This window comes from Ruditapes philippinarum, unplaced genomic scaffold (assembly GCF_026571515.1).
Source record: "Ruditapes philippinarum isolate M1 unplaced genomic scaffold, ASM2657151v2 ctg7678_1_1_1_1, whole genome shotgun sequence".
Taxonomy (NCBI): domain Eukaryota; kingdom Metazoa; phylum Mollusca; class Bivalvia; order Venerida; family Veneridae; genus Ruditapes; species Ruditapes philippinarum.
Window position 1 is genome coordinate 18305 of NW_026858754.1, and position 12704 is coordinate 31008.

The 12704-nt window shown below is 33.1% G+C and overlaps 1 protein-coding gene across 1 annotated transcript; it reads left to right on the forward strand.

Moving 5' to 3' along the window:
• Nucleotides 1-355: 355 nt before the first annotated feature.
• Nucleotides 356-4007, forward strand: LOC132754124 (uncharacterized). The gene is made up of 4 exons (XM_060744718.1): nucleotides 356-829; nucleotides 2112-2318; nucleotides 2744-2869; nucleotides 3151-4007. Exons 1-4 carry the CDS (start codon nucleotides 742-744, stop codon nucleotides 3960-3962), a joined length of 1233 nt encoding a protein of 410 aa, XP_060600701.1. The 5' UTR covers nucleotides 356-741; the 3' UTR covers nucleotides 3963-4007.
• The last annotated feature ends 8697 nt before the right edge of the window (nucleotides 4008-12704 follow it).

Genomic DNA, 12704 nt, shown 5'->3' on the forward strand with positions numbered 1-12704 from the left:
GGTGTGCACATTGTAAAAAGAATTAGCTTCTTATTGTTCAACCAGAAAAAAATTATACCCATTTACTTGTTACTGGTCTAAAATAGATTTGCAGGCTGGCCTGGCTCTATACTGGTCGCTTTCTGATGAGCAAGGTAAGGGTGAATGAGGTTCAAACACAATACAACACTAGGATCATGATGGATTAACTAAATTTATTTCAAAGCGATGAAATTGTTTGAACTTTAATAACTCCATGATAAACACTGAACGTTCAGCATGTGGTAGCAGTCATGACGGTCATTTAAAAGAAGGCCACTGTCATCTCCTTTTCCCGCACTATCTCGGTTTTGACCTTTGAAGTACATAACATTGGTTCGGTACAAAATGTCTTGTTATGTTCCCGTTATTATCACATTTATTGTCAATAATTTCGGCCAGTTTATCTGTCCAGTGGTTAGACAAAGGAATTTCTATCTTGGACGCACTTGTTACTTTCTAACGGGTTACAGATAACCTTGGTCCTTTTATCGAATAACCACAAAGGTCGCCTGACAAGATGAAAAACAATAACCTTATTCCGATAACCGTTGGTGAGGTCAAAATGAGATGGAAATTTTGAAATAAAAACAAAATATTATGATTATTTAACTGAACATCTAATGAACATCTAAATCCAATTGATTTTGTCCTTCAGGGTTTGAAAAAATGGAATTATTAATCTATAGCTTGAATTAAACTTAATTAGATTATAAAAACAATATGACTGGGAATAATTTTAATAAAATGTTCGTTTTGTCGGTATGGTTTGTTGTGTTAACTTCGTCGTATAATTTGGTACGAGCACAAGGTATGTTTCATGGACTTTTATTACATGTAACACAATTATTGGTTTCCTATGGCATATTCTTTTAAGAATCTAGACGTGTCTTTGTACTTCTTAGTTACTGCGTTGATAACAATATACATTAACAATATACATATTGAAATTAATTTGGAATTTTTCTGACAGCCGAGATATAACATTTTCTATATAATATGTATGATATAGCTATAACTAAAGTTGATGCCATTTTGAAAGTACTTTGGACCGGAGGCCTTATAATGCAATAAAACGTTGTTGTTGTTGTTGCTGCTGCTGTTGTATGACCAAACACTGCTGTAATCGGCTGAGGAAAAATATCTTTGTGTAGCGCACATTGTTTTAATTGTTTTCGTTTGTGGACATTGTGGATTGGAATGATGAATTAATTTACACGATACATTTTAATATTAATTATAAATAAAGTCTTTAATTAAGAAGGTAACAAGTAAGCGAATAAAATCTAAAATAAGAACAAGAATAGGATATTTATTTAAGAATTGACTTATTATTTTTAGATTTTACAATCAGTTCTGATTTAAGTTTTTTAAAACAGGTGAGAAAGAATTTCACCATAAAAAAATGATGAAGCCGACATTCAATTTTGAAGTGATGAATATTAACGAATTCAATTGGAGGAAATAAAATGTTTAAAGGAATTTCACTGAGGTCCTAAAACCTAAAAATATAATTTCCTACAGAGATCAGTTTGTGCACTTAAATCAGAAAGATATTTGCCGCGTCACGACAAAACCAACATAGTGGGTTTGCGACCAGCATGGATCCAGACCAGCCTGCGCATCCGCGCAGTCTGATCAGGATCCATGCTGTTCGCTATCAGTTTCTCTAGTTGTAATAGAGTTGGTAAGCGAACAGCATGGATCCTGATCAGACTGCGCGGATGCGCAGGCTGGTCTGGATCCATGCTTGTCGCAAACGCACTGTGTTGGTTTTGTCGTGACGCGGCTTATATGTAAAAGATAAAGATAATGAAAAGTAAACATGTACTTGGAAATAAACTGGAAGTTGTAATTTTGTGCAATTCTTAGCCCGATTTGAGAGAAAACTGTAACAACGCTTTTCAATTTGTGTCATTTTCACAATTAGAATAATTATTATTGAATATGGAGTTAGCGAATTATCTAAAATTTTGCACAAAAGTTATTGGTCAAGACCTAGACCTAAATCAAAAGAAACGTTAATCTCGAAAATTATTCCAGTTCCGTCATATCAAAAAATCTTCTTTAAATTATGTTGATATATTTTCCAGTCAGTGGCAATGCAATAGACCTCGCCAACATGAATATGAATATGATGCACATGAAATGTCCGCTAGAACCTTGTCAAAGCGTCTGCTTAAAGAAAGAACCGGAAACCGGATGTTTTATTTGTGACCCAAAATGCAATACCGGAAACAGTCTCGGAATGCCTGACAGCCGGTTGCCCATGAATATGCAGCCGATGAACACAGGGACAGGTATTAAAATTGCGTGTTTGTTATTTATTTTAGCTGCCATGAACCAGTAAAATGAATTTGCTTTCTCATCATTTTAAATTATAAATGTACTATATATTCATGTATTTTCCAAATGATGTATATAAAATCTTTGTTTTTAAATTAAGTGTAAGCAAATACGTGAAGAATACATATAAAATATACAAGTTCATTGCTAAAAAAGCATTTTTTACAGTTTATTTCATTGTATTTGAGTGTCCAGAATGTGCGGAAATAAATTATTGTCGTTTTTAAACTTAAATCATGGAACAATTATCAAAACGGCCAACAGATTCATGTAATTGGAATTATTTGGTTAACTTTGCCGGATGCTATGCTATATTCACACGGTCGAAAGGATTTAAAGAATCTTTCTTGTTTATCTTAAATTTGATGGTCATTGATAGGTCAAACTTCGTTCTATAATGGATGTGAGCATGATAACTGGATACAGTGCCCGATGTCATGTCAGAGAAATTTTGACCAGAAAGGATGTTTCAAATGTCTTTGTAGAGCTAGCAATACGTTACGAGGTATTTAATCACTTTTGAGTTTGTCATCTTGTCCAACCTAAGCGGACTGAATGTCCTTATATACAATGTATACACATTTGTTGATGATATTCTTAGCGTTTGGATATGCATGTATTATTTAAACATTTGGTTAGCAATCATTTATGTTCTAGTGCAATTATATGCCTTTTATTTAAATCTGTTTTAACAAAACTGTGCAGATTCAGCGCGTTGCAAATGATTAGATTACGTTTTAATGTGTATTGCTTTTTATACTGTATAGATTTGTTTTCAATTTTAAGCACCCCAATCTTCAATGCAGACGTTGATTGCGACATCCAAAAGTTCACAACAAATCCTAAGCAGTACTCCTTGGAAAAGCGTGAAGCCGGAAAGGATATTTTCGTTTCCGCCAACACGAAATAACACTTTAACAACAGAAACATCAACTTCTATTACAACAAATACCAACCCGTCACAGACAACAGAAAAATTGACAACAAAAAATGTTGACATGAGTACAACGAAAACCGTCTTTTCTTCAAGTAAGCCAAAAGTTGTTCAAGACGACATCCGCCCTAAACCGCATAATTTGGACAGGCATGGACAACTGAAACCGACCGGTTACCATAGCTACGACAAAAATAGTTCAACCACTACTTCAGCAATAAATGAAAAGGTGTTGATGGATCAAAATACATCATTGCCTTATGTTAACGAATTCAAACTTAATAATTTGACATTTGTTTTGTTTGGAATAATGATAGTTCTAGTAACATTTAGTTTCGTATTTTTCATCGCATGGCGGAAGTCGTCGCGAAAACTAAAGAAAAACAAAGATGAGCTGTATTTTGTTCATAAAGCGTATAGGCAAGATTCAAATGCACGTTTATCCAACAACGAAATGATGGATCCCGTGTACTCTGATATCAATCCAAGACCGGATCCCCCGCCTCGGAGTCCTAATTTGAACAAGACCGACGCCACATCCGAAGGACCTTTTACGACCAACTTGACAAATGATGGACCTTTCAGAAGCTTTTCACAAAGCAGTGACACACCGCTGAAAGAACATTTTGAAGAATGTAAGCACGACTATCTAGAGCTAATCTAGGATGCTATCGGTTGTTACTGTAATACTTATAAGTGCTTACGAAAGAATTTTATTGGATGTAAATGTAACTGCATTTTCTTCGTGCAATCATGGCTGCGTTGAACCCTCAAACCGGTTCATAGTAATTTTATTATGATGTGCAAGATCGTATTGTATTTAAGAAATTTTAGCATGCTATAAATTTTAAATACCCGTTAATTTAATGGTACATGGTACCGTTATTGCATTTAACAATAATATGTTCAACTTTTTATCATGAACACAATCAGTTGCATATTTGTAAATGCAAAAATGAAACTTTAATAAAACTGAAGACCTTATCACTCGTTGTAAAAGACATATTATTATATTTATTATTATTTTGTAACGCGTAATGAAAACATGGGTGTTACTAGCATCGTGTTTCCGATAACAATTTTCAGGTAATATACCGTACCATTTCATTGTAATAGGTCCTCTACGTAAGGATATGCAATATAATATTCATTATTTTAAAATTGCCCGAACCGACGAAACTGCGTGTATTTTTGTTGGCAAAGGCTAAAAAGAATTGCCATTTTCTGTTAAATACACTTTTGGCCTTTGAGATAACTGGGTCATAACCCCTGAAAAGAGCTTGACATTGTAAATTGATAGATGAATTAAAGTCACAGTGCTAAGATTAAAATGTCATACACAGTTTTCAGCTCTGCCTTGGAGGTATAAATATATACATGTAGTATTAATAACATTATACTTCCTGATGTTGACGAAATGCTTTAATGTATCAATAGTCTGCAAATCTTTCTTATATGATGCACGTGCGCAAAATGCATTCTGGGTACTTTATTGACTTTACACAAATTAACTTTACTGAATCCAACATCTTTCTGTCTGTTCTATTCTATTCGACGTCTGTCATTCAAAGGAAATGGTAAAGCTTTGATTGGAAAGACAAAATTTTATATATATATATTAATTTCATTTGATGTCCGGTCACATGAACCATATTTGGACAGTAATATAGTGTCATTTATGTTTAATTATTTTTATACATTATCGTGTATGTTGCCCAACCCAACAGATTTAAGGAAACAAAGGAGCCAGATAGAAACAAAATATATTCACTTATGCACTTATAGTAGAACATACATAGTATCATAGTAGCAGTTGCAAACTGCTTGGTGAAAGTCCTGTGTCTTGACAGGGATCTTAAGTTACGAATATCCCAAGCATGCACAGTATCACGGCTTTTATTACCGTCGTGAAAGGATTAAGATTATGGAGTATCGAATAATTTTACAAAATTAAAAAAAAATAATTCAAAAGAGGACAGGTGTCATCATTTATAATTAATATACTTTTAAGATCAAATGCACGATGGTTTCGCAACTGTGACCTACTACTTGTTAAGTGTCAGCCTCGTTTGCAATCGCGAACTTGATATGCTAAAAACTGTATCAAAACGGTACCAAATCCTGTGTATGAAAAAGCTTCTTTACTTAGTGCTAGTTATTTGTTAAGATAGGTCTAAGACGTGTCAGTCCTTAGCCAGTTTTATGTGACAGATATCATCTGAGATATGGGAGAGGGTATTATACCCAATCGTCTACATCTACAATCGTTTCAGTGAAGCAGCGTCATAAATAAGGTAATACGCTCATGTCTACGAGTAGCAGTGAAAATCCAGTGGTTGCGAAGTACTAAAACACATATTTCGGTTCGACATTACAATTAAAAGACCTAAGTAGTCTTTGTATAAGTCTTTGTAAAGATACTTTAAACAAACGTCGGTAGACTTTTTCAATGTTGTATGCCTACCTTTAAGATCAAGCACAACAGTTAAAGAACACAATAACAACAAGTCATTGAAATGAATTGATCTTTTATTTCCCTCAGATTTTGACAATATATATCCTTAATATTAATTATATAACAATATGCATGTACATAATTAAATAACATCAAGTAAAATATAATATAAAATGAAACAAAATAAGTTAATTCACATCCTCTCTAACAAAAAGGACAGACACAAAATGTATCGATCCATTTATATAATACAACAGTTTAAAATTACAGATTGTTTGTGATAAAATGGCAGCTGCAGATTATTTCCTCTACTTTTTGAAGATGAAAAAATACAGCAAGTTTCAATGGACCACCGAACTTCAAAAAAATTCATAAGTAATCAATATATTACAATTCATTTTTGTTAGATGATTAAAATAATATTAGGAAATTATTAAATATAACAAAGATAATATTTAGAGTTCCACATAATTATCAACAAAGTATAGAATGTTACAATGTTTATAGGACATTGCAAAATTAATGTGAATATACCAAGTTTTTCTTAATTCCCGCAATTATCATACATTATGTGTACAATACAAAACTATACAGGAGCCAGACTCGGAACACAAGTTTAAGACATCTTCAGTTCACACACCTTTGTCCTATAATAAGAGCAGTTTGGGTTAGGGATTGTGCAAAATATGTTCGTCACTTGAGCATACATGCAGTGTACATGTATATATTTACACTATAAATAACAAGTGTAATCAATTTTGTTTTTAATTAAATACATTTTCATAAAATTTGGTCTTCTATGAGTATTAATCACACTTACATTTCATAAACATGAGCAAATAATCTACACTCATTCTATGAAAACCAATGCTAGAGTTATGGATCTTGGATAGTGATATACAATTATAACTTGCAAGACATTGCCAATGTGTGAAAATTGTAAAGAACACCTTCACTAGTTTTGGAGGTGCAAGTAAACCAAAAACCAGAAAATTCACAAAGGGTTATAATTCAATAATAATCCAAGCTTAGAGTTATGGCTCTTTGGCAGTGACATAAAATTATGTTCCCAATGACTGAATGCTTTCATATACAAAATAAAACAAGAGGGCCATGATGGCCCTGAGGTCGCTCACCTGTATATAGCCCCCCCCCCCCCCAACGTTGCAGAGCCAATTTAAACCCAAGGGCTTTTATTTGCACAAACTTGGTAGACACCCATAAGAAGATGTTTCATGCTAAACATTTAAGCTATAGCTCATTTGGCTTTTTAAAAGAAGATTTTTTTTAAGTTTTTACTATACACATGTAGTTAAAAACAATGACACCCCTGGGGCTGGGCCAGTTTTGACCCAAGGGCTTTTATTTGAACAAACTTTGTAGACACTTACTAGAAGATGTTTCATGCTTAATATCTAAACTCTAGCTATTTGGGTTTTTTCAAAGAAGATTTAAAGTTTTTGCTAAACACATATAAAGAAAATCAATGACCCCCGGGGCGGGGCCAATTTTGACCCCTGGGCTTGTATTTGAACAAACTTGGTAGACACCTATTAGAACATGTTTGATGCTCAATATCTTAGCCATAGCTCTTTGAGTTCTTAAAAAAGAAGATTTTTTAAGTTTTTACTATATGCATATAGGGAAAATCAATGACCCCCCGGGGCCGGGCCAATTTTCACCCCAGGGCTTTTATTTGAACAAACTTGGTAGACACCCATTAGAACATGTTTCATGCTAAATATCTTAGCTCTAGCTCTTTGGGTTCTTTAAAAGAAGATTTTTTAAGTTTTTACTATATGCATATAGGGAAAATCAATGACCCCCGGGGCGGGGCCAATTTTGACCCCAGGGCTTTTATTTGAACAAACTTGGTAGACACACACTAGAACATGTTTCATGCTAAATATCTTAGCTCTAGCTCTTTGGGTTCTTTAAAAGAAGATATTTTAAGTTTTTACTATATGCATATAGGGAAAATCAATGACCCCCCGGGGCGGGGCCAATTTTGTTTTTATTTGAAACAAACTTCGTAGACACTCACTAGAAGATGTTTCATGCCAAATATCTAAGCTCTAGCTCTTATGGTTTTTTAAAAGAAGATATTTAAAGTTTTTTCTTTCGGTTGCCATGGCAACCAGAGTTTTGCATGGAATTAAATTCTTTGAACAATTTTTAAAGGTGACCACCAAAGGAACATTCCTGTGAAGTTTGGATGAAATTGGCTTAGTGGTTTATGAGGAGATGTCATTTAAAGTAAAAGTTTACGGACGGACGGACGACGGACGGACGGACGCCGGACGAAAAGCGATCACAAAAGCTCACCCTGTCACTTTGTGACAGGTGAGCTAAAAACTAAGTATTCAGCCATTAACCAAGTATTACATCAGTGCCATCAATGTCAGTAGGAGCTTTGTTATTCTTTAAAAGTGTCAAACTAATAAAAAAATAGTAGAAAAATTCATATTGATTAAACAAAATGCTTTTGATATTACTGCCTTAAAGATTATACCTATCTATTGCCACAATAAAACTTGTTGTGTTGAAAAATAATATATTTGTATGTGTACTGATATTCCTGCAAAGATCATATATTCCACAGCACATGCCCTGCCATAAATGAAACCCATAGGCCATAACACATTTTGCCAGTCTATATATTCCATACCACATGCCCTGCCATTATATAAAACCCATAACACAAGTCTACTCATTTAATAAAATTCTTAACATGTCATGCCAGTCTAAATATTCTGCAACATATGTCCTGCCAATATATAAAACCCATAGCACATGCCCTTCAAATTGTATAAAGCCCATAACACATGTCATGCCAGGCTATATATACACAAAACATGCCCTGCCACTGGATAAAACCCATAAAACATGTCTTGCCATTATATAAAACCCAAAACAAATTGGCACTGAAGTCCGTACTCTCATTGCCTAAAGGGGCGAATGGACACTCATTAAGCCTTAGAATACACACATACACACTCGCTCTAAAGACCTCAGGCCTAACCAAATAATAGTCATATCACATTAAATATTTCATTACACACATACTATGGCCTTTTAAATAATTCTGCTGAACTATCTACATTAAAATCCAATTACAGCCATTATGAGCGAATCACTACAAAAATAAAGTTAAATTTCTAATAATTTGTGCACCATAAATTACAAATATATTTTCCCAATTTCTGTACAGCAACAAACAAAACATCTTGTCCAGCTACAAAGAACAACTTAAGTTTTTGATTATGGTTGTATAGGAAACCAAACAAAATATTTGATGGCACATTACGCCTCAGAAATCCAATTCTGTACAAATGTCAAGCATGTGTTTAACATTGTTTTAATTATGAATAAAGAGCAAGTCAAATATTTGAGCCGTGTCATGACAAAACCAACGTAATGGGTTTGCAACCGGATGCGCAGGCTGGTCTGGATCCATGCTGGTCGCAAACACATTATGTTGGTTTTGTCGTGACGCGGCTCATTTAATGTGAATGTGCAGTTATGTACTGTAAAGGAAGCAAAATATAAACAAAATAGTATTTTGTTGACTTCCAAACAAAATACTAACTCACTTTAATAAATCAATTATCAACAAAGCAAAAGCATGTGTATGTCAAAGGAACAATTTTTTTTTTTGAACTGTAACAAGATACCAAAAATAAAAAGTTTTTGAGAAATAATAATGACAGCATTTCTGAGGCATAATGGGCCTTTAATAACCGGTATAAAAACACAATCTCTAACAAGAGCCATGTCAACATGGCCATCCCCCGCCGAATGTGTTTGCTCATTGGAAGAATGTATATGTAGTAGAGCGGAATAATTCCATTTTAAGAGGTCTTTTGGTAATGAAAACTGATGGCTATAATGATTACAGATTTGAAACCTATGTGAATACTGATGGCTGAAAATAACAAAGGGCAATTACTGAAAAATAATGCAGGGTAGGTTATCATTCTTGTGTGCTGCATCCCTCCTCAGTAAAATCTATCCACCTATGAAGTTTCAAGTTGATACCTCAAAATTAATACTTTTTGAGAAAAAAATTGAATTGAAAAATTAAGTATGAAAAAGAACAAAGGGCAATAACTCAAAAATTATAAAAGGTAGAGTTATCATTCTTGTGCAGTGCACACCTCCTGAGTGAGATCTATGCACCTATGAAGTTTCATTTTGATATCTCAAAGGCTTTTTGAGTTATGCTCTGGACAAAAATTAATTTTGAAAAATAACAAAGGGCAATAACTCAAAAATAATGCAGGGTAGAGTTATCATTCTTAAGCACTGCACTCCTCCTCAATGAGATCCATCCACCTTTGAAGTTTCAAGTTGATACCTCAAATACTTTTTGAGATAAGCTCTGGACAAAATAACATAAAAAAAACACAAGGGCAATAACTCAAAAATTGTATAGGGAAGAGTTATCATTCTTGCACACAACACTCCTCCTCAATAAGATCTATCCACCTATGACATTTCATGTTGATATCTCAAACACTTTTCGAGTTATGCTCCACTCATGTGAAAAATTAGGTATGAAAAATAACAAAGGGCAATAACTCAAAAATTATGAAAGGTAGAGTTATCATTCTTGTGCACTGCACACCTCCTGAGTGAGATCTATGCACCTATGAAGTTTCATGTTAATATCTCATAAGCTTTTGGAGTTATGCTCTGGACAAAAATCAATTTTGAAAAATAACAAAGGGCAATAACTCAAAAATCATGCAAGGTAGAGTTATCATTCTTGTGCACTGCACTCCTCCTCAATGAGGTCTATCCACCTATGAAGTTTCAAGTTGATACCTCAAATACTTTTAGAGATATGCTCCGGACAAAAATGTCGGACGGAAGGACGGACGGAAGGACAGAAGGTCGGACGGACGGAGACTATTTCTATATCCTCCGCCAAAATTTTTCGGCGGGGGATAATAATAACCTTGGGTTCAAAACAGAAATTTACATGTATCTATTTAATCACGAAACGGAGGGAAATATAAAATTATAATACCTATGAAAAACAAAGATAAAATTGTTTCTTTTCTATCTATAAGTACACAATATTATAATTTTGAGCTATTACATAATTGTAACACATCTTACAGTTAATTCATTCTTGCATTTGAAACTAATGAATGTGTGTAAACAAAGTTCTTAATTATTTTTAAATTTTTTTTATTTTTTATTACCAACTTTATTATTATTTTTGTTCTTCTGTGTTTTAAAGTGACATCATGCTCATTTTTTTGCTGTCAAGTTGAGGTAAATTATTAATTTGTTTCAAAGGATTGGCAATTACAAGTATAATGGTGATTGACCAATAATAATGAAAACTTTTTATGATACAATATAAAAATACCTAAATTATAAACAGACTGCCCAATTCTTTTTAAGAATTGAGCATTTACAATACATTTTGAACAATACTTATAGAAAGTTCTGTTGGTTTTGTGGATTATTGATTATTTTTTCATTGTAAAATATAAAATTGTTTTTTCTGTTGTTTTTTTTTTTCACTTGTTCACTGACCATATAGACTTAGATGGGCATAACGTCACTGTAGGTAACACCAACACTTGAAAGATCATATAGCTTAAGTGGTGGAAAACCAGGTGTTCCTTAGTGCATTATTTCAAGCATGAGTATGCACCTGAGTTGAACCACTTATGTTCGAAAGCTAGTGGAAGCTTCCTCACATGAAAAATCAAGGTGGGGTAAGGGTCGGGGCCCTTAAATTTGGCCCATGGATGCCCTCTCTTAAGTAATATTTTACAGGTAAAGTGTAAAAACAGGTGTTCTTTGTACATAAGGAGAGCTGATACAAGTGGTATCAACCAAGAAGAAAAGTGTTCCATATTCTTTGCATTAAACAAGCTAAATATTAATTCTTAAACAAAATCTATATACCTAATAATATGTATATTATTCCAGAGATCAAAGACAGCATCTGACATTCACTCTTGATGCTTTTTTTTTCACGAAACTAATTATACAGAAAAAAAACAACAAAAAAACTGATAACAAAATAAAATCTACATCCAGAAGAATATATAACTTTGATAAAAAAAAAATACATCAAACTTAGACATAACAAAAAATCTCATTCAATCTAACATATTTCAAGAAACATACTATAAAACACATAAAATAATTACATGTAATTTTCCCCTCAGTTGTTAAAATATTGCACACTTCGACCAAAAATGAAAATAAATTAATGTTTCCCAATAGTTTCATAACCCAAATGTGTGAATATGTGAAAATAATGTAAGGTTTAAATGTAAGGTTTATATTGACGGTTTCAAGGTAACACTGTCAAAACTCAATAAACTAGTCATGATAAGCAAACACATTGCTGTTGCGTAACCTGGGTCCATTTTCATTAACTTTTAAATGTTAAGTGAAACCAATACTATAATAGTCATACGGTGACTTTCCAGTTTTGATCTCCAGTGTTCCTTCGTGTATAATTTTAAGCACTTACAGGCACCTGAGTAAAACCAACAACCATTTCAGTGGTTCAGTTCAGTTGACTTTTAAGATCCTTAACTTTCATTTTGTCCTATTTTACATCATTTTAATACAAACGTATTTAAAATTTTGGTTGAAAATACATTAATGAATGTCCATTGAACATATCTTAGGATTTTTTTATACATTTGCCACCTCTATGTATAAAATAGGTTTAAGAAATAACAGCAGTTACCCACTTGTGACTAAATATTGTACAAATGTAGAAGAATATTCAAAATATGTATATTACAATTTTTTTTTATCTATTTACTAGATTCTCAAATTTTCTAAAAATAAACAAACAAAAAATGAACAATTTTCTGTGCTGTGTAGTGGATATACAAGTGCTGTGCATTTCAGTTGAAACTAAATAAACACAAAAGGCAGATAACTGTAGTAAGTAAGTAAGTAAGTAAA